The sequence below is a fragment of the Gopherus evgoodei genome, chromosome 1, assembly GCF_007399415.2.
Source record: "Gopherus evgoodei ecotype Sinaloan lineage chromosome 1, rGopEvg1_v1.p, whole genome shotgun sequence".
Taxonomy (NCBI): Eukaryota; Metazoa; Chordata; order Testudines; family Testudinidae; genus Gopherus; species Gopherus evgoodei.
Genome location: NC_044322.1, coordinates 160,848,625 through 160,875,204, shown reverse-complemented (window position 1 = coordinate 160,875,204; position 26,580 = coordinate 160,848,625). Strand labels below are relative to the sequence as shown.

At 44.8% G+C, this 26,580-nt stretch overlaps 1 protein-coding gene across 2 annotated transcripts; it reads left to right on the top strand.

The window, feature by feature from the left end:
- Positions 1-47: 47 nt before the first annotated feature.
- On the top strand, positions 48-24,862 carry FAM3B (family with sequence similarity 3 member B). 2 transcript variants are annotated; one of them, XM_030577445.1, is made up of 8 exons: positions 48-130; positions 14,253-14,396; positions 16,390-16,513; positions 17,941-17,999; positions 21,128-21,178; positions 21,770-21,857; positions 23,691-23,823; positions 24,656-24,862. In XM_030577445.1, the coding sequence occupies exons 2-8, from the start codon at positions 14,276-14,278 to the stop codon at positions 24,743-24,745; spliced, it is 666 nt and encodes a 221-aa protein (XP_030433305.1). In that variant the 5' UTR covers positions 48-130; positions 14,253-14,275; the 3' UTR covers positions 24,746-24,862. The 2 variants fall into 2 exon arrangements, with proteins under 2 accessions (XP_030433305.1, XP_030433295.1); XM_030577435.1 differs by lacking the exon at positions 48-130 and adding an exon at positions 461-580.
- Positions 24,863-26,580: the final 1,718 nt, after the last annotated feature.

The window sequence follows — 26,580 nt, the reverse complement described above, 5'->3', positions numbered from 1 at the left end:
TAAGGATGGCCCTGGGTAATATCATTCACTGGACCAGCTTGTGAGGATGAGTGAAGCAACCTTTTGCTCTTTTGCTGAGCCCAGGAGGGCAGACCAGAGAGCATTCCCTGCGGGCAAGGTTGTGTACACTGTAAGTACGGCAGTTCCTCAGACTGAAACCGAAAGCGCTGGCAGTGGAGACAAGCCCGGCAACGCTACCCGGGCGGATGCAAACGGCCATGGGGGCGGGGAGCGCTGCTATCGCTGCTGCTTCGCCCTACAGCCCAGCCCCCAGGGTGCGCTGGCGGCCGAGCCGCCTTTGACACCGCGATTGCCCAGCGGGCGTTCCCCCCGGGGCAGCACCGGCTCCTGGCGGCAAAGCGGTCTCTGGCCGGGCAGAAAGCTCCGCTCCGCTCCCAGCCATTAGCACGTGTGACTCATCCCGCCCCCGGGGCGGGCCCGCCCGGGCGCCCAGGTGCGGCGAGTTTGCGCTCTTCCTCCTGCCCCCGTAGCCTGGACCGCGGCCGGGCTCTCGGCGGTGCAGGTGGTGGGGGGCCGGTGGCAGCCCCGCTGCCCGGGAAGATGCGACTGGGCTGGAGCAGTGAGTAGGCGCCGCGCACAGGAGAGAGCGGGAGCTAGCGGGCTGCCCCCTGCCCTGGGGCCCGGCTGCGGGCGCGGGGAAGGGGTGGCGGGAGCTAGCGGGCTGCCCCTGCCCTGGGGCGGGCTGCGGGCGCGGGGAAGGGGTGGCGGGAGCTAGCGGGTTGCCCCCTGCCCTGGGGCCGGGCTGCGGGCGCGGGGAAGGGGTGGCGGGAGCTAGCGGGCTGCCCCCTGCCCTGGGCCGGGCTGCGGGCGCGGGGAAGGGGTGGCGGGAGCTAGCGGGCTACCCCCTGCCCTGGGCCGGGCTGCGGGCGCGGGGAAGGGGTGGCGGGAGCTAGCGGGCTGCCCCCTGCCCTGGGCCGGGCTGCGGGCGCGGGGAAGGGGTGGCGGGAGCTAGCGGGCTGCCCCCTGCCCTGGGCCGGGCTGCGGGCGCGGGGAAGGGGTGGCGGGAGCTAGCGGGCTGCCCCCTGCCCTGGGCCGGGCTGCGGGCGCGGGGAAGGGGTGGCGGGAGCTAGCGGGCTGCCCCCTGCCCTGGGCCGGGCTGCGGGCGCGGGGAAGGGGTGGCGGGAGCTAGCGGGCTGCCCCCTGCCCTGGGGCGGGCTGCGGGCGCGGGGAAGGGGTGGCGGGAGCTAGCGGGTTGCCCCCTGCCCTGGGGCCGGGCTGCGGGCGCGGGGAAGGGGTGGCGGGAGCTAGCGGGCTGCCCCCTGCCCTGGGCCGGGCTGCGGGCGCGGGGAAGGGGTGGCGGGAGCTAGCGGGTTGCCCCCTGCCCTGGGCCGGGCTGCGGGCGCGGGGAAGGGGTGGCGGGAGCTAGCGGGCTGCCCCCTGCCCTGGGCCGGGCTGCGGGCGCGGGGAAGGGGTGGCGGGAGCTAGCGGGTTGCCCCCTGCCCTGGGGCCCGGCTGCCGGCGCGGGGAAGGGGTGGCGGGCGCTGCTCGCTTCTCCCGGGGGTTTGGGGGGAGCGGGGCAGTGGTGCGGGCAGATCCCCTCTCCCCGCGGTGCCCTTGCAAGGGTGTTGGCTGGTCGCCGGAGCTCAGCTTCCTGCTTCGCTCGGGCTGGGCGGGTGTGTTTGGCAGCCCAGCGCTGGACCCGGAGAAGAAGCCTGTTGCTGCTTCCTGATGTTTGTCCCCCGATCGCTTCCGGGAGGCGCTTGGCACATTAGACGTGTTGGGGCTTCTCGTCCCCTCTCCCATCTCTGCTTCTTTTAGCACTTCTCCTGGGCGGCGGCTGCCTTCTCTCCAGTTGCACTGGCATCGCCTGGGACTCTCTCTGCCCCCTCTGGCCACCTCTACACTTCCAAGTTTGATTGGCTAGCACAGCCACCCTTTGGCCCATGCACGGGTGTGTCAGTGCTAGTGCATGTACTCACCACGAATGCTTGCATTGGTGTAAAATGTAGTGCCCCACAGATAGGTAACTGCCCCAGTGCCCTGCACCGTCTGCCTCACTGCCTTGTGGATCATTTGCACAGTGTTCTGTGGGATACCACCGATTTGCCAGAGGATTTTGGGGAGCTGGGGATCATGTTCTGGAACCCCACTAAACTCATGTGGGGTGATAACACAAACTCACCTCTCTTCTGGCTCTGCTCTGGCTCCCCCTCTGCCACCACGTACACCTCTGCCTCGATATAACGCTGTCTTTGGGAGCCAAAAAATCTTAAAATCTTACTGCGTTGTAGGTGAAACCGTGTTATATTGAACTTGCTTTGATCCACCGGAGTTCCAGCCCCCCCATTCCCCGGGAGCACTGCTTTACTGTGTTATATCCAAATTTGTTATATCGGGTGGTGTTATATCGAGGTACTGGTGTATATCAAAGGAGAGGGATATTTTTTCATGGTTATATAACTGCTAGTGAATCACTGGTGACCTAAGTCACTGTTATCAAGGTAGACTGGTTAGGGAAGGTGCATGATATTTGCATGTTTAAGAACATGTGATTTAAAAAAAAAAACTGCAAGAAGGGACATTTTCCCCAGTGGGCAGATTAACACAGGTGATATTGAAATGCCAATATGGATCCTGGGGGGATACAGCCTATCCCTTGCTCCTCTGGCTCATGAAGCTGTACACTGGTCACCTTGGCAGCATCAAGGAAAAATTCAACTACCATCTCAACAGGTGCAGAATGACTTTAGAATATGCTTTTGGTACCGATTGAATGGACACTAGCACGGCGTATTCAGTAGGTTGGATCTCAGAGAGGAAAAATAGCTTCCTAGTTCTAGCTATATGTTGAGTAACGCGTAATATCTGTGAGGCAAAGGGGTAAAAGCTGCCATCAGGATGAAGGGGTGAGATGGACAGACTGTCTGCTGAATTTGAACATCAAGGGCTATTGGAACAGCCAACTGTGGAGCTATACAGCTAAGGGAGATCTTAAAAGGCCAGTTTAACAGTCAGCCATAGTGGTATTGTCTGTTGTTGTTTTTGTTGTTGCATAAAATCTCTTGGGTGTTCTTACTATGGGTGGGGCTTTACTTCCTGCTAGTCACTGTAATTCCTGGTGTAAACTAATAAAGATACTCTGAGTCTCCAAAAAATAGAACTTCATTATGTGCAAAGAAGCAGAGAGCAAAGTCCAAGTGCAAACAAACAAATACAAAGTTAAAAATCTTTTACCCACGTTGTGACTTTGAAATCCCAAGTGAAAACAGAGATAGGACAGGGGAACATTTACGTCCATGTATCTGAAACCTGCAACGATGTAGTTACATATACACTGCCAGGTGGTTTTCACAGGTACCGATGTGTATGTCGCTATTGTTCTCCTTGTTGTTCAGTGTGGAGTGATATGCATAAAGATGTACACTATGATGCCACGTGTCATGGTAGTGGGAGTGTAGTGAGCAGCGACTAGTTTTAAATGAAGAGGAAGGAGGGGGGAAAGAGAGATGAGCACACATTGGAAAAATGAACAAGCTTGCAGTTATTTAAGTAAACCACAAGAATACGATAACTGAGTCCTTCCTCCATTAACTAATTAGGCCTTCTGCTCTTTTGTATGTTTCTTAGGCACCAATACACTTTTGACTAATTTATTTGCTCTTTCAACACCAAGTCCATTACAGAATTTGACCAAACCAACCATTAAAAACTAAAATAATAATAAAACCCCTAACTGAACAATAAGGAACACTTGACTGATGCTCAACTGGGTGGACAGGGCTGCAGAGCCTCTGCTATTTTTTTAAAGTTCTAAAATCAATTCTTTTTTCTATGATATTTAGTTGTAAAAATTTCAACCATTTTGATGCAAAATGCTGTGACTCAACCTCCTTCACAAATATAGACTTGTGGTAGAAACCTGGATCTTTAACTTCTACATTCCATCAGAAGCTTTTCACCTTCTTCTTTCTGGCTTGACCTCTGACCCTTTTTTTTTTTTTTTTGGCTCAGTAACAGGTTCCCTGAATCATTTTCAATTTGATCCTTCATTTGTTCCATTTCTTAGTTAATTAGATCAGGCCAAGTTTCTACTGAGACTGCAGTGATTTATAATATATTGTGTCTGTCTGGGTAGGTCTGACTTCCATCAGCTCTGTAGACTCCCCCAGCCCAACAGCTTCGGGGTTGCAAGGCTCATGTTAGCACTCTACAAATAGCTGTGTAGACAGTGCTTTGAAGTTGCGACTTTGGCTTTAAAGCCTATGGAGGGCTCCTTTCTGAGACACAACTTTAAAGCACTGTCTACACAGCTCTTTTAGTTCACTAGCCCAAGGCCTTGTCTACATTACAGAGTTGCAGCGCTGGTGAGGGGGTTACAGCGCTGCAACTTAGGATGTGTACACACTTGCACAGCACGGCCAGCACTGCAACTCCCTGTTTGCAGTGCTGGCCGTACACCCAGTCGAGCCTCGGGTGTAGAGGATCCAGCGCTGGATCACCAGCGCTGGTCAGCAAGCGTAGACACTCACCAGCGTTTTTATTGACCTCCGTGGCATAAGCAGGTATCCCAGCATACCTTAGAAGCCTCTCTGGTAATCATGCAAACTCCACTGCCCTGGGCTCACCTGACCCCTCCTTTAAATGCCCCGGGAATTTAAAAAATCTCCTTCCTGTTTGCTCAGCCAGGTGTGGAGTGCAATTAATCAATCAATCACTCAGCGACCATGCCTCCACACACCAAATGAGCCGCAGCATGGACCAATGCAGAACTGCAGGACATCATTAGTGTTTGGGGAGAGGAGGCTGTGCAAGCACAGCTGCGCTCCAGAAGGATAAATTATGATACCTATGGGCAGATATCGCAGTCCTTGATGAGAAGGGGCCATGAACGGGACGCATTGCAGTGCAGGGTCAAAATTAAAGAGCTGAGGAGTGCTTACTGCAAAGCTTGTGAGGGAAATCGCCGCTCAGGAGCTGCCCCCACAACCTGCCGTTTTTACCAGGAGCTGGATGCCATACTTGGGTGTGACCCCACTGCCAATCCTAGGAGCACGATGGAGAGTTCAGAGCAGGGAGAAGTGGGGAGGTTGTAGAGGACGGTGACAGTGAGGCTACTGGCATGGAGGGAGACACCCCGGAGTCCCAGTACACATGCAGCCAGTAGCTCTTCTCAAGCCAGGAGGAGGCTAGCCAGTCGCAGCAGCTGGAAGTTGATGTTGAGGAAGAAGCTGAGGATCGTGCTCGGGGTAAGTAGATTTTTATGTTTTGGGAGAGGAGGATTTTGGTTATGGCTGCCTGCATGCATGCCTAAACGTGGAATAGCCCATTGATTTGCTCTATCACGTCTCTGTAATCTGCCTCAGTAATCTCTTGAAATGTTGCTGCAAGAGCGTTTGCAATTTGCTTTCTCAAATTGATCGGGAGAGCCACCGTGGTCCCTGTCCCGGTCAGGCTAACTCGTCCGATCCACTGTGCAGCGAGGGGTGGAGGGACCATGGCTGCACACAGGCAAGCTGCATAGGGGCCAGGGCGGTATCCACATTCCTGTAGAAGACCCTCCCTCTCTTCCCAGGTAACACGCAGCAGTGATATGCCTGGCAGTAGGAAACCCTGTTGAGAGTTTAGGGATAATTGAGTGCAGGGCGCCAGGTTCACGTTTCCCCAGCCCATGGTGCTCTGTTTTTAACCCCCCCCTCCCAGCACGTAGGCAGCCACGCGGTGCGCTCCTGTGTTCCCCACCCCCCTCCAAGCAGGCATCCAGCACCGCGGTGTGCTCCGGTGTTCCCCACCCCCCCTCCAAGCAGGCATCCAGCACCGCAGTGTGCTCCGGTGTTCCCCACCCCCCCTCCAAGCAGGCATCCAGCAACGTGTTGCTTCCCCCCCCACCCCCCCAGCAGGACAGCGTGAACGCGGACCAAAGAACACACCCCCCCCCCAAGCAGCTAGCTCACCACCTTCCTGTTCACTACTGTCCCCCCATTGCTGATAAACCCCAGTGACCCACTGGTCAATTTCCACTCCCAAGGGGAAATCGGGGCAAAACCACTCACCCCATTGCTCGCCATGACTTAGCTTGCCTGCCCTCTCTGTGTTATGTGAGGTATGTGAGAAGGATGCTACCAAAAGTCTAAAAAGTCCTTCAACGTGTGATAATAAACAATGTAGCCTCTGTGTATTACATGGTTCTCTCTCTCTTTTTTCTAGTGACCTTGACTACTGCAGCCGGATCACCGGCCTCACGTACGTTGCAGAACTTGAGACGGAATCTTAGAAAATCAAAAGAGGAATTGATCAAATCTGTTATGAGCCACTACAACAGAGAAAGTAGGAAGACACAGGAATGGAGAGAGAAGACCTATGAATGGAGAAACAGTGTACATGAATGGAGGCAAACAGAAAGCAGGAGAAAGGAATTGTCTTCCAAAAAAACCACAAAGCAGATGATAAGCCTCCTGGCTCGCCAAACTGAGTCTTTCGAGTCTATTATAGCCATGCAGACAAATATGTACTGTGGTAACCCACAGCCCTCCCAAAGCCCTCTTCCTTGTTCCCCAGTATTTCCACAAAACAACTTTCTCCAGCAGCCAGTTCCTTATTATCCCCAGCTCCCCCCAACACCTGTAAGATCACCTACCAGCCCTGATAACTATAATTCTTACCCTGTTCACTCCACCCCCATTATTCTGCAGCATAGTAATCCTGAAGTGCAGCAGACATTGAATAGTGATCAAAATAGGGCATATTCAAACCTGTGAATGTACAGTCCACCACCCCAACCCCCTTGCCTGTTATGTACTGTATGTTGAATAAAGTATTTTTTTTTCTATTTCACTACGTTATATTGTTGCTGGAAGTGGTAAATATTATACACCAAGGTAAAGCAAAGCACATCAAATGCATCAAACATTACTGTTGGCTCTCCGCATCAAATTGCTCCCTTAAAGCATCCCTAATCCTTGAAGCCCTTTCCTGGGCCTCCCTATTAGCCCTGCTCTCTGGCTGAGCAAACTCATCCTCTTGGCGTCGAACCTCGGAGGTCCATTCCTCACTGAATCTTTCACCCTTCCCTTCACAAATATTATGGAGGGTACAGCACGCAGATATAACAGCGGTGATGCTGCTTTCCACCAAATCTAGCTTCCCATAAAGACAGCACCAGCGTGCTTTCAAACGGCCAAAAGCACACTCCACAGTCATTCTGCACCGGCTCAGCCTGTAGTTGAACCGGTCCTTGCTCCTGTCAAGCTTCCCTGTATATGGTTTCATGAGCTAGGGCATTAAGGGGTAAGCGGGATCTCCAAGGATCACAGTGGGCATTTCGACGTCCCCTACTGTGATCTTGCGGTCTGGGAAAAAAGTCCCGGCCCTCAGCCTCCTGAACAGGGAACTGTTTCTAAAGATGCGTGCATCGTGCACCTTTCCAGGCCATCCTGAGTAAATGTCAGTGAAACGCCCACGGTGATCCACAAGCGCTTGCAGAACCACGGAGAAATACCCCTTGCGATTAACGTACTCTGATGCCAGGTGGGGTGGTGACAGAATAGGAATATGCATCCCATCTATTGCCCCTCCACAGTTAGGGAACCCCATTTCTGCAAAGCCATCCACAATGTCCTGCACATTCCCAAGAGTCACGGTTCTTCTTAGCAGGGTGCGATTAATGGCTGTGCAAACTTGCATCAGCACCATTCCAACGGTAGACTTTCCCACTCCAAACTGGTTCGCCACCGATCTGAAGCAGTCTGGAGTTGCCAGCTTCCAGATTGCAATAGCCACCCGCTTCTCCACTGGCAGGGCAGCTCTCAATCTCGTGTCCCTGCGCCGCAGGGTAGGGGCGAGCTCAGCACACAGTGCCATGAAAGTGGCTTTTCTCATCCGAAAGTTCTGCAGCCACTGCTTGTCATCCCAGGATTGCAGGACGATTTGATCCCACCACTGAGTGCTGGTTTCCCGAGCCCAAACGCGCCGGTCCACGGAGCTGAGCACATCTGTTACTGCCACAAGCAATTTACTGTCTTCACAGTGAGGCGATTCAATATCATCGTCTGACTCCTCACTGTCAATGTCACTCTCACTGTCACCCTCTCTTTGCAGCTGAAGGAATAGCTCCACTGCCAAGCGCGATGTGCTGGCAACATTCATCAATAAGGTCATCAGCTGCTCAGGATCCATTTATAACAAAAATCGCAGAGAAAGCGCTGTAGAATCACAATGCCGCCAAACTGCTCGGAATGTGTAGCAAAGCACCACGGGGCGTTGGAACAGGAAGTGGAAAGACACTCACACTTCCTTCCCCTTCCCACAAGCCACAGCGCCGAAATGGGACGAGGTGCTCTGTGGGATAGCTGCCCACAATGCACCAGTCCCAACAGCGCTGCAAGTGCTGTAAATGTGGCCACACTGCAGCGCTGGTTGCTGTAAGTATGGCCACTCTGCAGCGCTGGCCCTATACAGCTGTACTAACACAGCTGTAACTACCAGCGCTGCAAAACTGTAAGTGTAGACATACCCCAAGTCTGTCGACCTGGACTGGGAGGCTCACTTCTGCAGCTGTGTAGACATACCCTCTGAAGCCTCTAAGTTTGCTTTTGTAATTCTAGTGCCATATGAAAAATGTGCCTTTTTTTTAATTGAAGGCCTCATCATAATGTATATGCAAATTTCAACATTATTTATGGTAGCTGGATGTAGTTATGGAGAGAGAAACTTCTTGAGATTTTCTCAAATGTCTTGGGGAAACTGGGACATTAAGTTCCCTTTTTTTCAAACAAAATGAATCTGATGGTGGTTACAGAAGAATATTTGAATGCATTTTAGAACAGTTTAGGTATTCTTTCTTACTCAGTGAGGTTCAAATACTGTGGTGAAAACTCATATATCAGAAGCTAAGGATGAATCCATCTGAGACATTCACTCATCTTTTTTCATTTTATTTTTATTGCCAGAGCTAATGGCGAAGACTTCCTCTGGATATTTCTCTTCGTATTCTTGAATGGTATCTGCAGCAGCTTGGACAGAGTGTTCTCCTTTTTTCTATTTAGAAATAAACTCAGTAACATTAATTAAGAGTGCAGTTTTCCAAGGATGGCTGCTTATAGCTCTTGTAGGGTCATTTTTCATGTTTCATCATCTTTCCTTAATGTCAACGCTGATCCTTTTAGTTCTTCCTTTACTATTTCCTCTATTTCCATTGGACTACTTAACTCTGTTGTGAAGACATAGCCTTAACTAGAGTTATTTAAAATTGCATCTCTTGAGTTAGGCTAACTTGAGTGAATGTGGACACTCTTTGGACTTGTCTTCACTTTAAAGTTAAATCAACATAGAATTTGAGTATTGTGCCTAACTTGAGTCCCACATCCACACAGGCAAACTCTGAACTTGAATGTGGTGGTGCTTTTAACCCTTGTTGATTGCCCCTTTAGGGGGTATAGGCTAACGCTTGAGTTAGTACAACTCATCAGCTGCTAACTTGTGTCTATGCTACAGAGTGGTCTTATCTCCCTTCAAATGCTGCTAGTCCTCCAGCACTTTCCCACAATTCCCCCCAGGTGCCTAGGAAATATAGAAAAGGCCTCCCACAATTCACTGGGAAAGAATTCATGGAGCAACTCAGCTAACTGCAACACTAAAAACCCTGGGATATGCCCCCAGAAGTCTTAAGTCTTGGCTACACTCACGCTTTACAGCGCTGCAACTGGGGTGTGAAAAAACACCCCCCTGAGCGCTGCAAGATACAGCGCTGTAAAGCGTCAGTGTAATCAGGTCAGCAGCGCTGGGAGCGCGGCTCCCAGCGCTGCACGCTACACCCATAAGGGATGTGGTTTACATGCAGCGCTGGGAGAGCTCTCTCCCAGCGCTGCCGCTCTGACTACATTCACACTTCAAAGCGCTGCCGGGGCAGTGCTTTGAAATTCCAAATGTAGCCATACCCTTAGGCTATATCATTACTGACAAAAATGGTGTGTTTTACCACAGGATAACTAACAAATATGTTAGCTATACTGCTGTAAAATCCTAGTGAAGATAAGGCACTACTTTTATTGAAAAGTAAACTAGGTGAAGTCAACTACAGACAGGAATATAGTGCTGGCCTCACCTAGGCATCTTGCGATAAGCAATAAAAGTGCTTTGTCTGTACTTAGGATTTTACAGTGGGATAACTGTCTATTATCTAGCTGTAAACAAACAAAAAAAGCCATCATCCCACACACCTTTGTGTTAGTGAAGACAAAAGTGTAATGCCATATGAGTGAGTGCTGTGCTTGTGTGGACAAATTAGCTCAAATATTACGTGTTGGGTGTGTTGCTGCTCCTGCTAGGGCTAGGCTAGCTCAAGAGGAATACTCAGGCATAGAAAACTTGAGTTATTTTTCAATGGAGACAATCACTAGGAGTGGGTCTGTCAGTTGAAATTTGTCTGGAGGAGTATACCCAAAGCTAAGTGCGTCAATTATTTCTTTAAAATGCTTATTTTGTACTTCGTTGCTGGTAATGTGTAAAGGAAGGTTGCACGTGTGGTTTGTTTTGTTTTGTGTTTTTTTTTAATCAAGTGGAAAATTTTGCTTTTCAGATTTGTTTTAAATGGCATAAACATTGATTGACCTTTGTCTTTCTTTGGATGCTGAAAATGAACAAAAGACTTCTCTTGAATTCAGCTAATGTTAAAAAGCTAAGAACCTTGTTCCAGGCTTATTTAACAGAACAGCTTGGCTATTTTTTATGATCATTAATATCTCTCACATAATCACCAAACTCATCAAAGTTCTGCTCTTCACTTTGACAGTTATATTCAGTGTCACATTTGATCTGCAAAAGGTGAAAGAAACTGAGTTTCTGTACTTTTTTGACGGTGACCATGAATCCTGTCTAGCTTGCTGCTCAGCAACTCTTAACATAGTTCACATTTTACTTTAAAAGAATCTTCTGTTTTCATTACTTAAATCCATTCAGTTGAATGGAGTGGTAGAAAAACCAAACAACCTCAGACATGTTGACTCAGATAAATCATACTCTAGGGTTTAGCAATCAGTGAATGCTAAATCAGGGGTTCTCAGACTTTTGTACTGGTGACCCCTTTCACACAGCAAGACTCTGATTGCGACCCCCCTTATGCATTAAAAACACTTTTTAAAATATATTTAACACCATTATAAATGCTGGAGACAAAGCAGGGTTTGGGGTGGAGGGTGACAGCTCGTGACCTCTCGTAATAAGCTCGCCACCCCCTGAGAACCCCCAGTTTGAGAACCCCTGTGCTACATAGAGCTAGCCAAAATGTACTAAAACGTGACTCAATTTTTCAATATAGTTTTTTATTGGAAAAGTCAAATTTTGACCCCAAAATGTAATTTTTGACATGTTTTGCAAAAATTACATCCTGTTTTCAACTAGCTCTAGTACAAAGCACTCTTTTGCAATAGCTAATTACCTCCATCAGAAATGCCATTTTGTTGCATTCTAAACTCTCAGCAATGTGTCAGTGTTGATGAAATTTCATTTCATCAACAAAAATAAAAATCAAAATGAAGCATTCTATTATGGTCAAAATGTTCTGTTTTGACTTCTGTGGACTGGAACATTTCAATTTTCCATTTTGAAATGACTTTTCTCCAATTTTTATTTTATGTTCTAAATTATAATATAAAAAGTCAAAATGGATACAAAATATTTTGATTTTTATTGAAGTATAATGTTTCACCTGACCTGAAATTGATTTTTTTTTAACAAATTCCATTTTGCGAGAAATTTAGAAATTTCCACTGTGATGGGGCAAGGCCAGATGGCTATAGGAAAGTAGAGTGAAACAGGTATGTTAGCCACAGGCTAAACCAGGGGTAGGCAACCTATGGCACACGTGCCGAAGGTGGCAAGTGAGCTGATTTTCAGTGGCACTCACACTGCCCGGGTCCTGGCCATCGGTCCAGAGGGGCTCTGCATTTTAATTTAATTTTAAAAGAAGCTTCTTAAACATTTTAAAAACCTTATTTACTTTACATACAGTGGGTTTGTTATATATTATAAACTTATAGAAAGAGACCTTCTAAAAAGGTTAAAATGTATTACTGGCACGCGAAACCTTAAATTAGAGTGAATATATGAAGACTCCCCACACCACTTCTGAAAGGTTGCTGACCCCTGGACTAAACAAATCCCTCTTACCATGGTAACCAAATGGCAGTTGCTCCAGGGTTAATCAAGACACCTGGGGCCAATTAAGAGCCTTCTAGAAAGCAGTGGAGACAGCTAGGTTGATTGGGACAAATGAAGCCAATTAAGGGCTGGCTGGAACTAGTTAAAAGCCTCCCAGTTAGAGGCATGTATCAGGAGCTGTAGGAGGAAGCCGTGCTGCCTGAGAAACGGGGCAGGAAAAAGCCATCAGGCACAAGGAAGGAGGCCCCAAGGTAAGGGTGAAGTGTTATAGAATATCAGGGTTGGAAGGGACCTCGGGAGGTCATCTAGTCCAACCCCCTGCTCAGAGCAGGACCAATCTCCAGACAGATTTTTGCCCTGGATCCCTGAGTGGCCCCCTCAAGGATTGAACCCACAACCCTGGGTTTAGCAGGCCAATGCTCAAATCACTGAGCTATCCCTGTTGAAGAAGTGGGGGCTGATGTGGGGAAGTGGCCCAGGGAATTGTACTCATCCTATTTCAAAAAGTCAACTACAGATAGCTGCTACTATTAGGGTCCCTGGGCTGGAGCCCAAAGTAGAGGGCGGGCCTGGGCTCGCTCCCTTCCCCCTCCCTTTCCTCGATTAATTCAGCGAGACTGTGAGACAACAGACTGTGTGAGGGAGGGTAGCATCTCCTCACCTCCCTTGCTGGCTTATGATGAAAATGGCTCAGTAGGCTGTGACCCTTGCCTCTAGAGAGAGAAGGGCTACGTGGAGGGTCTCAATTAGCCTCTGAGGCTAGCGAAATCCTCCAGGAAGCGCAGGACCCACCAAGACAATGTCGGAGCTTTGTCACACCACATAGCAAATCAGAATGAGAAAAATTCAGCATTTCAGAATTTGACGTGAAACAGAAATGATGGTTCACGTACAGCCCTAGTGTTAGTGTTTTAAAGCAGCATTTAAATAAATCATGTTAGCTTACATCATTTTAAACTCACCCCACCTACCACTCCAGCTGGATGGGACCTAGCTTGCTGGGATTGTGCTAAAGCACAGGGAATTTGTGAACTTCTTGGCCAAGAATTTGATTTGGGAACTACGCATATATCCCATATTTATTCCTGGGACAGGAAACTTAAAAATAAACAGGAGAATCTGTTTAGTCCTGATTTTCTTGTCTGAACTGCTGAGTATTATAAAAAAGCTCCCGTGTTTTCCCTGGCCCTTCCCCATCTTCCAGCCCCCCAAAAAGGCTGTATTTCAGTGATGGTCAAAGTAGTTCCTTAATGAACAGAGTGCACATACTCACAATGTGAAGCACGTGGGTCATTTTGAGGTAAAGATGCAATAGAAGTGTTATATTTTATTAACATGGGGGAAGGGGATCTGATGCTTATCTCAAGGTATACATTTTTGTTTCTGGAGAAGGGGTAATCAAATGTCTTGTACAATGTGACTGTATCTATCAGTTTCGCTCCCAAAAACGTAGCAAATACACACCTTTCTCCTTGCCTATATAGACATTACTATAGCTTCTACAATAGTGGTAGAAATTATAATTGAGAGTGGCTGGACTAGTGGCTGCTGTCCACATCTCTCTGCAGGCTTCTGGGCCTCCAGATGTGTGCAAATCTAGATATCACATCTCCACCCTCAATCTGAACCCCAACTCCATTTACATATCTGCCTATTCAGGCCTAGCTTAGTCGTCTCCTGTATTTCAAAGAGGATACAAAGAGCCCACTGTGAGCTATCCGTAGAATAGGATTTTAAACTGCCACCTATCACCATAGCATTTGGGTGCCGCCAATCTAAAATGGATAACAATAGCTAAGTCACTTGATGATTTCATGGAATCTCTGGGATGTCTCCTTTTCCATGGTCAAACCTCTGCTTGGGGGTAGAGTGGGGTTTTTTGCGGTTAGTTATGTTTTAAGAACTCTTTTTTTTTAGGGGTGGAAGTGGTTGTCATTGTTGACTGCCGCGCTCACTCTGTCTGCAGCCCCACCGACGATCTACAATGGTGTGGAATGCCTGTGCATCACGCTCTCAAAGTAGTGTATTTGTGTAGCAGAACCATAGAAGATACTATATTTTTAGTAGCCCTATGTAGACTTCTTATCACATGCTGCCTTTTTTTTCCATTAAATAATGGATTTGTTCTTTCTTATCAGACTTCCTGAAGTTATCAGGACTTATGTTAGCATCGGTGTGTGCTTGGTATTTGGGATACATATTTGCAGATATCGTACCTGAAGATTCGCTATCATCAGCTATCGAAAATCTTCAGAGTATTGGAGAGAAACCAGTACTTAAGGGTATGTGGTCACATGACTTTTTTTTCCTGCTAATATGCAATGTATTATAAGTGAAGCACAGTGTTTGTAATTTAACCTGCAAATGGGTTGTTAGTTACTGAATAATTGATTGTGTTGCTCTCCTAAGAGGGCTGTCAATTTAATCACAGTTAACTCACATGATTAACTCAAAAAAAATGCAGTTAAAAAAAATCAGTTGTGATTAATCACAGTTTTAATTGCATTCTTAAACAATAGAAATGTATTAAATATTTTTGGATGTTTTCTACATTTTCAAATATATTTATTTCAGTTACAACACAGAATACAAAGTATACAGTGCTCACTTTGTTGTTTTTATTACAAATATTTTCACTGGAAAAATGACAAAATAATTTTCAGTTCACCTTAGACTAGTATAGTAGTGCAATCTCTTTATTGTGAAAATGCAACTTACAAATGTAGATTTGTTTTGTTACATAACTGCACTCAAAAACAAAACCATGTAAAACTTTAGAGCCTACAAGTCTACTCAGTCCTGCTTCTTGTTCAGTCAATCACTAAGATAAAAAAGTTTGTTTACATTTATAGGAGGTAATGCTTCCTGCTTCTTATTTACAATGTCACTTGAAAGTGAGAACAGGCATTCACATGGCATTTTGTAGCTAGCATTACAAGGTATTTACATGTCAGATATGCTAAACATTCGTATTCCCCTTCATGCTTTGGTCACCATTCCAGAGGTCAAGCTTCTATGCTGAAGACACTCGTTAAAAATAACGTGTTGATTACATCTGTGACTGAACTTCTTGGGGTGTGGGGAATTATATGTGTCTTGCTCTGTTTTAACTGCATTCTGCCATATATTTCATGTTAGAGCAGTCTTGGATGAGGATCCAGCACATGATCATTTTAAGAACACTTTCACAGGAGATTTGACAAAACGCAAAGAAGGTACCAATGTGAGATTTCTAAAAATAGCTATGGCACTCGACTCAAAAGTTTAAGAATCCGAAGTGCCTTCCAAAATCTGAGAGGGACAAGGTGTGGAACATGCTTTCAGAAGTCTTAAAAGAGCAACACTTTGATGCAGAAACTGCAGAATGTGAACCACCAAAAAAGAAAATCAACCTTTCGCTGGTGGCATCTGACTCAGATGATGAAAATGAACATGCATTGGTCTGCACTGCTTTGGATCGTTATCAAGCAGAATCCATCATTAGCATGGATGCATGTTCCCTGAAACGGTGGTTGGAGCACGAAGGGACATATGACTCTTCAGGGCATCTGGCACATAAATACCTTGCGACGCTGCCTACGAAAGTGCCATGCGAATGCCTGATCTCCCTTTCAGGTGACATCGTAAGCAAGAAACGAGCAACATTATCTCCTGCAAATTGTAACCAAACTAGTTTGTCTGAGCAATTGTCTATGTTTGTAGTACTCTAGAACACTGATCAAAAGATCATCTGTGAGTATGGCTACACTTGAAATTTCAAAGTGCTGCCGTGGCAGTGCTTTGAAGTGTGTGTGTGGTCGGAGTGCCAGCGCTAGGAGAGAGTTCTCCCAGTGCTGCACATAAGCCACATCCCTTACGGGTGTAGCTTGCAGCACTAGGAGCCGCGCTCCCAGCGCTGCGGCACTGATTACACTCAGACTTTACAGCGCTGTATCTTGCAGCACTCAAGGGGGTGTTTTTTCACACCCTGAGCGCAAAAGTTGCAGTGCTGTAAAGCGCCAGTGTAGCCATGGCCTCAGAGGACTGCTGGGACCCATTCTCCCCAATCAGATTCCTCTTTCCTCCCTCTCCTCATTTGGCAAGCAGGTGCCAATTTCAAGCTCATATAAATCTGCAGTGTTTTTGATAGGATGTTTGTAGATTGGCAAGGTTTGCCTTTGGAAGTACTTGTGTGACCTTGCTCTTATATACTGAAATTAATTGGTCATTTTGGTATATGAATTGTGTTTACATAGTGCTCAAACAAAGCATGTTGTGCTTTCTTATTCACTACAGCGCCGCCCCCCAAAAGACAGAAATGTGACCACTGGTCTCCGTGCTCACCTGGGAGCTATGCTTATCGATTACTCAGTGGTGGTGGCAAGGAAAAGTTTGCCAAGATTTGTTTTGAAGATGAGCTGTAAGTACCAGTCTACTTCGAGTTGAAGCAAGGACTACCTGGAGTAGTAGGGACATTTTGGTTTAGCAACAGACTAAACATTTATTATTAAGAGACATTTCTTGGATTAACGCAAACTTCGTAACACAAAACCACCAGACTTGGGGTTTTCGCCTTTCAATACTATTGACCATGCTATGCTCCTTAAGTCCCTCAAGCAAGAAACCACCATCTCCGGTCTCCTCTGTAAAGTATAGGTGTGATTCTAGGACAGTCACACAGCAAATGAGGCACGCTTGGAAATCCAGAGGTGGGATTCATTTAGATGTTGTGGTTTTTAATTTAATGATTCTAAACTTTTTTTTTAAATCCTCATCAATTTTTGTTACCTCTGATCCATGTGTTTTCTCCCTTTGGATAGCTCATTGCTTTCTCATCATTGTGTCCAAATGCTGATTTCATTGAAGTCAGTGCCAAAATTTTCATTGACTTTACTGAGGCAAAAATTTGACTCGGTGTCCTTGTTTCTGTTCAGCTGACACACCCCTGACACTTCAATTTCTCTCTCTTCTGACTACATGATTGGCTTCATTGTGTCAACTCTTGGATCTCTTATAACTTTAAACCCTGAATAATTCTGTTCCATCTGTGTAGAGAATAACCCCCCTTCCCCTTTTTTTTGGTCCATTACCAACACTAAGTCCCACCTAATTTTCTCTGTTCCATTGCATCTTTCCAATCTCCCTCACTGTGTGTATTCTGAAAGTATACTTATGTTTCTTTGACGCGTAAGATTTTTTCCTGGTAGTCTACTTCATCATTTTGTTTTCTCTGTGCTTGTCACTAAAGTAGTCCTCCTGTTCTAGCTCTAACTTGTTTTTTAACCTTGCGTCTTGGCTTTTCTCTTCTGTTCATATAAACTGCTTTGGGCCAAGATTTTCAAAAGTGACTAATTGTGAGTGCCTCAGGTTTCGGACTGGAAACACGGAAAAGGGCGTAATTTTCAGAGGTTGGATATTCAGTGCATTCTGAAAATCAGGCCTCTTTACAGTATCTCAAGTTAGAGACTCAAAAACTGAGGCCCTTAAAATCAATAGTCACTTTTGAAAATCTTGGTGTGGAACTGTTGTGAAGATACACTGGCCTATTCTATAAAGCTGCATGGAATGATGCCACAAAACTAATTATTTTCTCTGACGTTGTTTTACTCTGCTTGTGCTGTACTTGTACAGGTTACAGTGTTAAACTAGACTCATTATGGGCTCTCCGGAGGAAAGTGTCCAGTGCGCCATAGATTTTTAAGACATGGCTCCATTGCTTTCGGCAGACTCCTCAATTAAACGATTAACCTAAAAACAAGAATACCAGGAATGACTTTGCATGGGTAAATATCACAGCCCTTCTGGAAGTACAATTCCTGACTGATGGTGTTTTTATTTCAATTTCAGGCTCATAAGTGAACAGAAGGGTAATGTTGGAAGAGGTATAAACATTGCCATTGTGAATTGTAAGTAAGAGAAGAATGTTATGGAGACAATGGTAGTACACTAAGAAAAATGATTTTGCATCTCAGACATGCAGTGTAACAGTCTTCCCTCTATATTTTTTAAACTACCATTTCCTCTCTATTGGACACTTATGAAAGTAGAGTAACGAAGCACAATAATAGTCTGTCATTCCCAGTCACTTTTAGCATGGCCTTGCAATGTATGAATGACTGAAAACCACAGCCTTCTCTGTGGCAGTAGTACAGAGAGTGCCGCATTCACATCTTTCACTGCCTTGGAGGAGTTATTTCCTTACACAGCAGAAACTGTTTCTAGTTTTATCAGATTCAAATTCATCTTAGCTTTAACAACAATAAAAAGAAGCACTTGAAGAAAAAAATCTTAGAATAGTGGATAAACAAAAAAAATGTTTTTTTGTTTAAATTTTCAGTGGATGAGAATGGACAATCATGAAAAGTTGTCCAAGTGGCCCTGGATTTTAAATTAGAGTAGAATTACTTTGCATGTCACATAAAAGAAATTTCTTAGTTATCTAATAACTGAGATGAGGTGCAATATGTTTAATAGTGTTCCCTCCTGTGAAGAATAAGAGCCCTGAGTCTGGAAAACAAGCTCAGATGTAGTGTGGTGTTTACTTTGACCCCCAAATGATGCAATATATATTAAAAAAAAAAAAAAAAAAAGGATTCTGTTTATACATCCATTTACCTTCCAAGTGAGTAGGTAAAGAACCAAGTTGTGTACATTGGTGTGGCTCCAATGAGGAAGTAGATATCTTGTTTATACCAGCTGAATAGATGGTCCAAAAGTTTCATTTCCTTGTTACCAAACTTATCTTGTATTTTTACTTTCCATTAAAATCATAAAGGATTTAGTGACCACAGTAGAAAACCAACTGAACATGAGTTCTTCGTGTGAGACTGTAGTTAAGAGGGTGATTGTGATCCTTGAAGGTATAAGTAGAGGAATATCAAGTAGAGTCGGGAGGTGCTATTATCTCTGTATGTGATATTAGTGAGACCATTACTGGAATATTGTGTCTAGCTCTGAGGTCTACACTTAAAGAAAACGTTGAAGAATTGGAAAGGGTTCAGAAAAGAGCAACATGAATACTTTGAGAGCAGCAAAACTTTAATAATGAAAGACTACAGAAGCTGAACCTAATTAGTTTATCCAAGAAAAGACTGAGGTGACTTCACTGTGGACTTCAAGTACCTACATGGGGAAGAGAGAGCTGTTTAATCTAGCAGATAAAGGCATAACAAGATCCAGTGATTGGAAACTATACAAATTCAGACTAGAAATACAGTGCAGATTTTAAACTGTGAAGGTAATTAACCATTGGAGCAACTTAGTAATATAGTGAATTCTCTTGAAGTCTTTACATCAAAACTAAATCTCTTTCTGAAGGATCTGCTACAACTTAAACAGACATTATGGATTTGAAGTTGAAATTATTTAGTGGGGTTCTGTGGCCTGTACTATGCAGGAGGTCAGACCAGATAATCACAGTGGTCCTTTCGGGCCTTAAAATCTCTGAAAATATTGCAGAATAGAATGTCTTCCATCCTTCCACTGAGAGGTAGTTTCTGGCTAAACAAATATTTACATATACTCCTTAATTATCTTGCTTCTTTTATCCGCTGGTTCAGATAGAAAAGTGGACATATCTAACATTGCAATACACTAAAACATCCTCTGCATATTTTCTAATTAATTAAACCTCTCCTCTACAGACTGTATCCAACACTTTTTTTTTGGTAGTGTCACTTTAATATGTTAATTCACATTGCTGTCATCTTTCTGTTCTGAATGAACAGTTTTTTTGTTAAGGAAGAGAAAATTATAACCAAGATTAACAACACAGAGAAAAAAGTGACATTCCACATACAAGCACAGTAAAATCCAGCATCCTCAGTTTGGTGTGATCTCTGGTCTCTGCTCAGGAGAGGCCCAGGTCTGGAATGTTATTTCTCCACTTCTGGACTCTGCCTCCTGAATTGTGGAAAATAAACTTTTACAGAGTCCTATGCTTTTAAGATACTTCCCCCTCTGCTTTGATCCTGCCAAGGATGAGAGCCAAGATGAGCCAGAAAGAGGGCAGCAGTTGCCAGATCTTCCCACTGAGTGGCAGCATACAGTGCTCCAGAGGAAAGCATCCTCTACCTAGACGTGTGTGTCTTATGTAACCGATCAGTGCCTAACTCAGTTTGGCATTTGAAAGCATGACATGAAAATTGGTTACTGGTTTTGCAGTTTTCCTACTAACAAAAAAAATGTTCCGTGAATTTGTCAAAGAATTTTGAAATCTTCAGAATTACCTCCAGTTTTACGTCTGTTTCATGAACTCAAAAATAGGCCAATCTGAACAACAATGAATTAATTATGATTTATTCCCAAGATTTTCTAAAATGACTAGTGAGTCTGGGAGCCTAACTTGAGCCACGAGAAGAGGCCAAATTTTTCAGAAATTGCTGAGCACCTGTCCACTGAAAATTAGGGCTATTGAAATTGTCTCAATTCGGGCCTCCAAAATCAATAGCCACTTGAAAACCTTAGCCATTGTTAGGAACTAGCATAAAGTATATATGCAATTACCAAAGTTCATAATACAATTCACTCATTCTTTTGAACATAAAGTAAAAAAGTAAAGCCAATTCCATTGTTTGAAAGAATCTGGGCAGAAATCTTTTCTATCATGCTACAGTGTTGGTGGAGTTCAGTTGCACAATAGCTTTAATTGATCACTTCTGTGTGCCATTGGTGGGCAGGAATTAATACTGTCAAGGACAATCACTATGATTATAAATTTCCTTCACCAGATTAATTTTCTGAACTTGGAAGGAAATCTGGCACTAATGAAAACTTGAAACTGTAGTAATAAATATAAAATAGTAGATGCACTTATTTTTAGTTTTCAGAGGGGAAGCTGTGTTATTCTGTATCCACAAAAACAACGAGGAGTCCGGTGGCACCTTTTTAAATATAGATTTTAAATAAATCTGTTAGTCTTTAAGGTGCCACCGGACTCCTCATAGTTTTTATTTTTAGTTGTAACCGTTGTTTACTTTCCCCTTACATATCTCTTTCCTTCCCCGTATTTAAAGTGTATCATTCTTTATTGCAGATAAAACAGGAAAAGTTATATCTACAGAGTTTTTTGACATGTGGGAAGGAGGTAAGAGCCAAAGTATCACCAAATAAAAGTGGCAGAGGGTCTCTTGTAGACACTTTTTTTCCATACAGAAGAAATTTGAACTAAAAATATTTTTTTCAATTAAATATTTGACAATTGCTAAAGATCTCCAAGAATGATCAGTAATTAATATAAAACAGATGGCAAAACAAATTTCTCTGCTCATCTGGAGTATTTCACAGCTTAATACTAAAGAAAAAAAGCTAAATTGCATCAGGCCTTTGTTTTTATTTCTAGATTGCTGTGCTGTAGGCGATCAGACAAGGTGATCACGATGGTCCCTTCTGACCTTAGTCTGAGTCTAATCTGTCTCTTCCTACTTACTCCAGAGCTCCTGAGAGGTGCTGATCATTCTGTATGCTCACTGTCTTTGGGAGGGAGGAGTTGAACGCACTCAGTACCTTTGAGGATTGGGCCTTCTGTATGGGAATGAGGGAATTACCTAGCTAGAGAAAAATAAGTAACTTACTTCTGTTTTTTTGAGAAGCAAAGTAGCAATAAGATGAGTATAAGGTGTTTTGTACATCAGCATGGGGTAATGGGGTAATGAATAATCATTTGTTGTATCAACAGACTTCTCGGGACCCATGACTACTTTCATTAAAAATGCACCTCAAGGGTCACTTCTTTTGATGGTGACCCATGATGATGGAAGCACCAGGTAAGCAAGCATTTGTGTACCAGCCCAGTGCTAGAATAATAAATTGCTTACAACTCTTAGAGGAGAGGAAAGTGATCAGGAACAGTCAGCATGGATTCACCAAGGGCAAGTCATGCCTGACTAATCAGATTGCCTTCTATGATGAGAGAATTGGCTCTGTGGATGAGGGGAAAGCAGTGGACGTGTTATTCCTTGACTTTAGCAAAGCTTTTGTTATGGTCTCCCACAGTATTCTTGCCAGCAAGTTAAAAGAAGTATGGACTGGATGAATGGGAATATAAGGTGAATAGAAAGCTGGCTAGATCATCAGGCTTAATGGGTGGTGATCAATTACACCATGTCTAGTTGGCAGCCGGTATCAAGCAGAGTGCCCCAGGGGTCAGTCCCGGGGCCGTTTTTGTTCAAATCTTCATTAATAATCTGAAGGATGGCATGGATTGCACCCTCAGCAGGTTTGCAGGTGGCATAAACTGGGAGGAGTGGTAGATACGCTGAAGGGTAGGAATAGGATAGAGAGGGACCTAGACAAATTAGAGGATTGGGCCAAAAGAAATCTGATGAGGTTCAACAAGGACAAGTGCAGAGTCTTGCACTTAGGACGGAAGAATCCCGTGCACTGCTACAGATTAGAAACCGAGTGGCTAGTAAGCAGTTTTGCAGAAAAGGACCTAGGGGTTACAGTGGACGAGAAACTGGTTGAGTCAACAGTGTGCCTCGTTGCCAGGAAGGCTAACGGCATTTTGGGCTGTATAAGTAGGAGCATTGCCAGCAGATCGAGGGACGTGATCATTCCCCTCTATTCAGCATTGTTGAGGCCTCATCTGGAGTACTGTGTCCAGTTTTGGGCCCCACAGTACAAGAAGGATGTGGAAAAATTGGAAAGTGTCTAGTGGAGGGCAACAAAAATGATTAGGGAGCTGGAGCACGTGACTTATGAGGAGAGGCTGAGGGAACTGGGATTATTTAGTCAGCTGAAGAGAAGAATGAGGGAGGATTTGATAGTTGTTTTCAACTGCCTGAAAGGGGGTTCCAAAGGGGATGAATCTAGACTGTTCTCAGTGGTACCACATGACAGAACAAGGAGTAATGGTCTCAAGTTGCAGTGGGGGAGGTCTAGGTTGGATATTAGGAAAGACTATTTCACTAGGAGGGTGGTGAAGCACTGAAATGGGTTACCTAGGGAGGTGGTGGAATCTCCTTTCTTAGAGGTTTTCAAGGCCTGGCTTGACAAAGCCCTGGCTGAGATGATTTAGTTGGTGTTGGTGCTGGTCCTGCTTTGAGCAGGGGGTTGGACTAGATGACCTCCTGAGGTCCCTTCCAACCCTGATATTCTATGAACTCAGGGTGGCAATCTTCTGAGAAGCAAAAGTTGTTACAGCTTGAGCTATGACCAGGTTTAATCACTTACCTCCTTCTCTCAGTCATTTGATGCTGTTCCATTCAACACTTGCCCATATAACATGGCCTGAACCTCTCTCAGACGCTGAGATTACATGAAATTTCTTCCAACAATAAAATGTACAAAAGAGAGAGAATCCCTCATAACATAGAATTCTTCTCTCTGCTCCCTTGTGCAAACTCATTGTCTTTTATTAACATTGATGGAGTTGCACAGGTATAAGTGGGGGTAGAATTGGTTCCATGAATTTTATGGCACATTACTGGACAGTTCTCCAGTAGAAGATACAGGAAAGCTTTAAAAATTATTCATTAATAGGAAATCGGAAATTACGCCATATAATATCAACCAACTATATCCTTTTTTACATAATTTATTTTTAAAGTTCTGAGTTTCCAAGTCTCCAATATTACATTTTTCAACTCTTCTACTAGATTAAACGATGGTGCAAAAAAAGCAATAGCAGAGCTTGGCAGTAAAGAAATATGGAACATGAAGTTCAGGTCAAGCTGGGCCTTTATAGCTGCCAAAGGTTTCAACCTACCAGATAACATTCAAAAAGAAAAGGTAGGGTTTATTTTGTTTTCTGTTTTGTTTTGTTTTTTTTAAACTATAATTTTCACAAACCCTTCACAACCTTGTGTTTGTGACTTCTTTCTGGAAACAAGTTTCCAAAAGTGACTAGTCATTTAGGGTGCCTCAATTTTTGAAAGCCCAACTTTTGAGACACCTTTAAGGAGATCTGAATTTCAGAGGGTAGGTGCTCAGCATTTTCTGAAAATCAGCACCCTTTAAGAGTCTCAAGATGGACACCCAGGAAGGGAGATGCCCAAAATCGCAAGTCATTTTTGAAAATCCTGGCCTCAGACTTGAGGAAGATGTAACAGGAATCATTTATGTATCAGAACTTCTCCTTATAGCAGTGTGTTTTAATTTATATACTCGGTGCAGTCATCTTTCTGTGATGCAAGGAGGGGAAAGGAAATTAATATGCTTCACCCAGCTCAGTTTCCACAGATTTCTCTAACTATTCTATTTTCCGAAGATATACGGAATTATCCCTAGTTTCACGTCTCTTCCAGAGTGTTATTGGGTGTTACTTACTGAAACAAATTACCTACAGGAAATACTTCAACATCAATGTCCTGTGCTATGAGGTCTTCTGGGCAATAAGGGGTTTGGGTTATAACATTTTGAGGAATGATTATATAATAGATGATGGGATGAGGAGGTGCCAGTTTAAGATAAGCAAAGCATGAAGTATATCCGATGATTTCCAAGCCCCTGTCCCCATATCTTTCGCTCTTGCTACAGGGGGGCATGAAGTTTTCCAGACTAGTGATGACAGTCTATAAATGATAAACTGAAGAGTTTTTTTTTTGTTTTTTTTAATAACCAGATCAACCATTCTGACGATAGCAAGAACAGATATAATGGCTGGCCAGCTGAAATCCAGATAGAAGGTTGTATCCCGGTAGACCTGATCTGATCTTACATTTTGCTAATAAAGTCATATAAATTTATTTTTATATATGGTTGCAGTCATAAAATCGATAAGATCTAAACAGCTGCTATTAAATTAATAAAGTCATATATACAATTTTAACCACTTGTCCTTCAGAGGTTATATTCTGTAATTGGTCTGAAAGCAAATACCTGTTTCAATGACAGGTGCAGATAAAATAATCTGTTTTCTGGTCTGTAAGTATGATGGTATGGTAGATCTGCCAGGATTATCAAAATGGTACCGTATTGTCACTGTAAATGGCAAGTCTAATTTTTTTATAGGGTGCTTTCTGTTTTAGGTTTTAGGAGGAAACACGATATAAAACCAAATTGTATTTCTTCTATCACAGAATCCCTAGCAGTGAAAGAGATTACTCTGTTGCAGTGAATTAGTAATTCTTTATCTCCTAAGAAAAGTTTGAATTGCCATTACATGTGTACTGGTGATTAACCTATTCTAGCAATCACCAGAGTCACTAACAAGAAGTCTATGCTGATGATCTACACCCTTCATGGGTTTGCTCCTCCACCTTTCACTTACAGAAAAAAATTGTGCAAAGTAACTTCATACAAAAATCATGGAACTTACAAGATAGATGCCTAGCTTCACTATTCAGTCACTGTTGTGTGTGTTGGTTCTCTTCCATTTCCTTTGTTTGAATGTTGCCTGTTTAGATTGCAAGCTCCTCAGGTCAGATATATTATTGTTATGTTTGTCTGTGAACCGCCTAGCAGACTGTTGGCACTACAAACCCCCTAGTAAATTCAGATCCAATGTAGCTCCTGCTGAATGTGGCCTCATTCCTATAACTTGTGTAATGGAAGTTTTCATCTAGATATAACGAGGCTGGCTCATACTGTAAGGCAGATGATTTACTGACACTTGTGGACTGCTTAGGGTATGTCTGCGCTGCAGTTAAAAACCCATGGCTGGCCCATGTCAGCCGACTCGGGTTCGTGGGGCTCAGGCGAAAGGGCTGTTTAATTGTGGTTGTATCACCTTTGGGGTTTAGAGATCATGGCCCCTTTAAAGGAGGGAAGGGATAGCTCAGTGGTTTGAGCATAGGCCTGCTAAACCCAGAGTTGTGAGTTCAATCCTTGAGGGGGCCACTTAGGGAACTGGGGTAAAAATCTGTCTGGGGATTGGTCCTGCTTTCAGCAGGGGGTTGGATTACATGACCTCCTGAGGTCCCTTCTAACCCTGATATTCTATGATTCTTTGTCCTGAGGAGGAGGAAGTGCTGTTTTGGCAGGAGGGAGCAATGAGAGAGGGAGAGCGCCAGGGTGTGTGTGTGTGTGTGTGTGTGTGTAGCTCCAAGGGCTACCGCAATTAGGCCTCACAGAGTGAGGCAGCTGAGACCCCGCCCGAAGCCTGGAAGGCACAGAGTGGCCGATCGGGGACACCCCAGGACAGGAGCCAGGAGGAGCACTGTGCCAGGGAGGAATCGCCCGAGAATGACAAACTGGAGCTGGACCCAGTGTTGCTGCTGCCCAGAGCTGTATGGGGCCTTGAGCTGTGTTCCCTCTAAGGGCCCATCTAGGGGCTGCCCAGCAGGTGTGCACACAGGTGAGTGGGGAGAATGTGGAGAGTGGAGGCAGTGGGGTGAGGGGATGGGGGTTTGGCAGAGCTTGGGGCATGCAGGACTGATGGGGGGGGTGGGAGGAAGAAGAGACACACCTCTCTGCCCCAGCTTCAGGGCTGCAGCGGGGACAAGAGATGTGAACCAGGGTGCCTGGGGCAGCCCTCACTGGAAATGCCAAGGTCGGGGCAAGTTGCACAAGGTAGAGCAGATAGTCCCAAGACTGTGGTAAAACTGA

Bases quoted from the DNA above. Each gene is read 5' to 3' on its own strand.
- FAM3B (XM_030577435.1), top strand. The intron at 18,000-21,127 runs GTAAGTAAGAGA...TCTTTATTGCAG, and splicing joins AAACATTGCCATTGTGAATT to ATAAAACAGGAAAAGTTATA. The intron at 21,179-21,769 runs GTAAGAGCCAAA...TTGTATCAACAG, and splicing joins TTTTGACATGTGGGAAGGAG to ACTTCTCGGGACCCATGACT.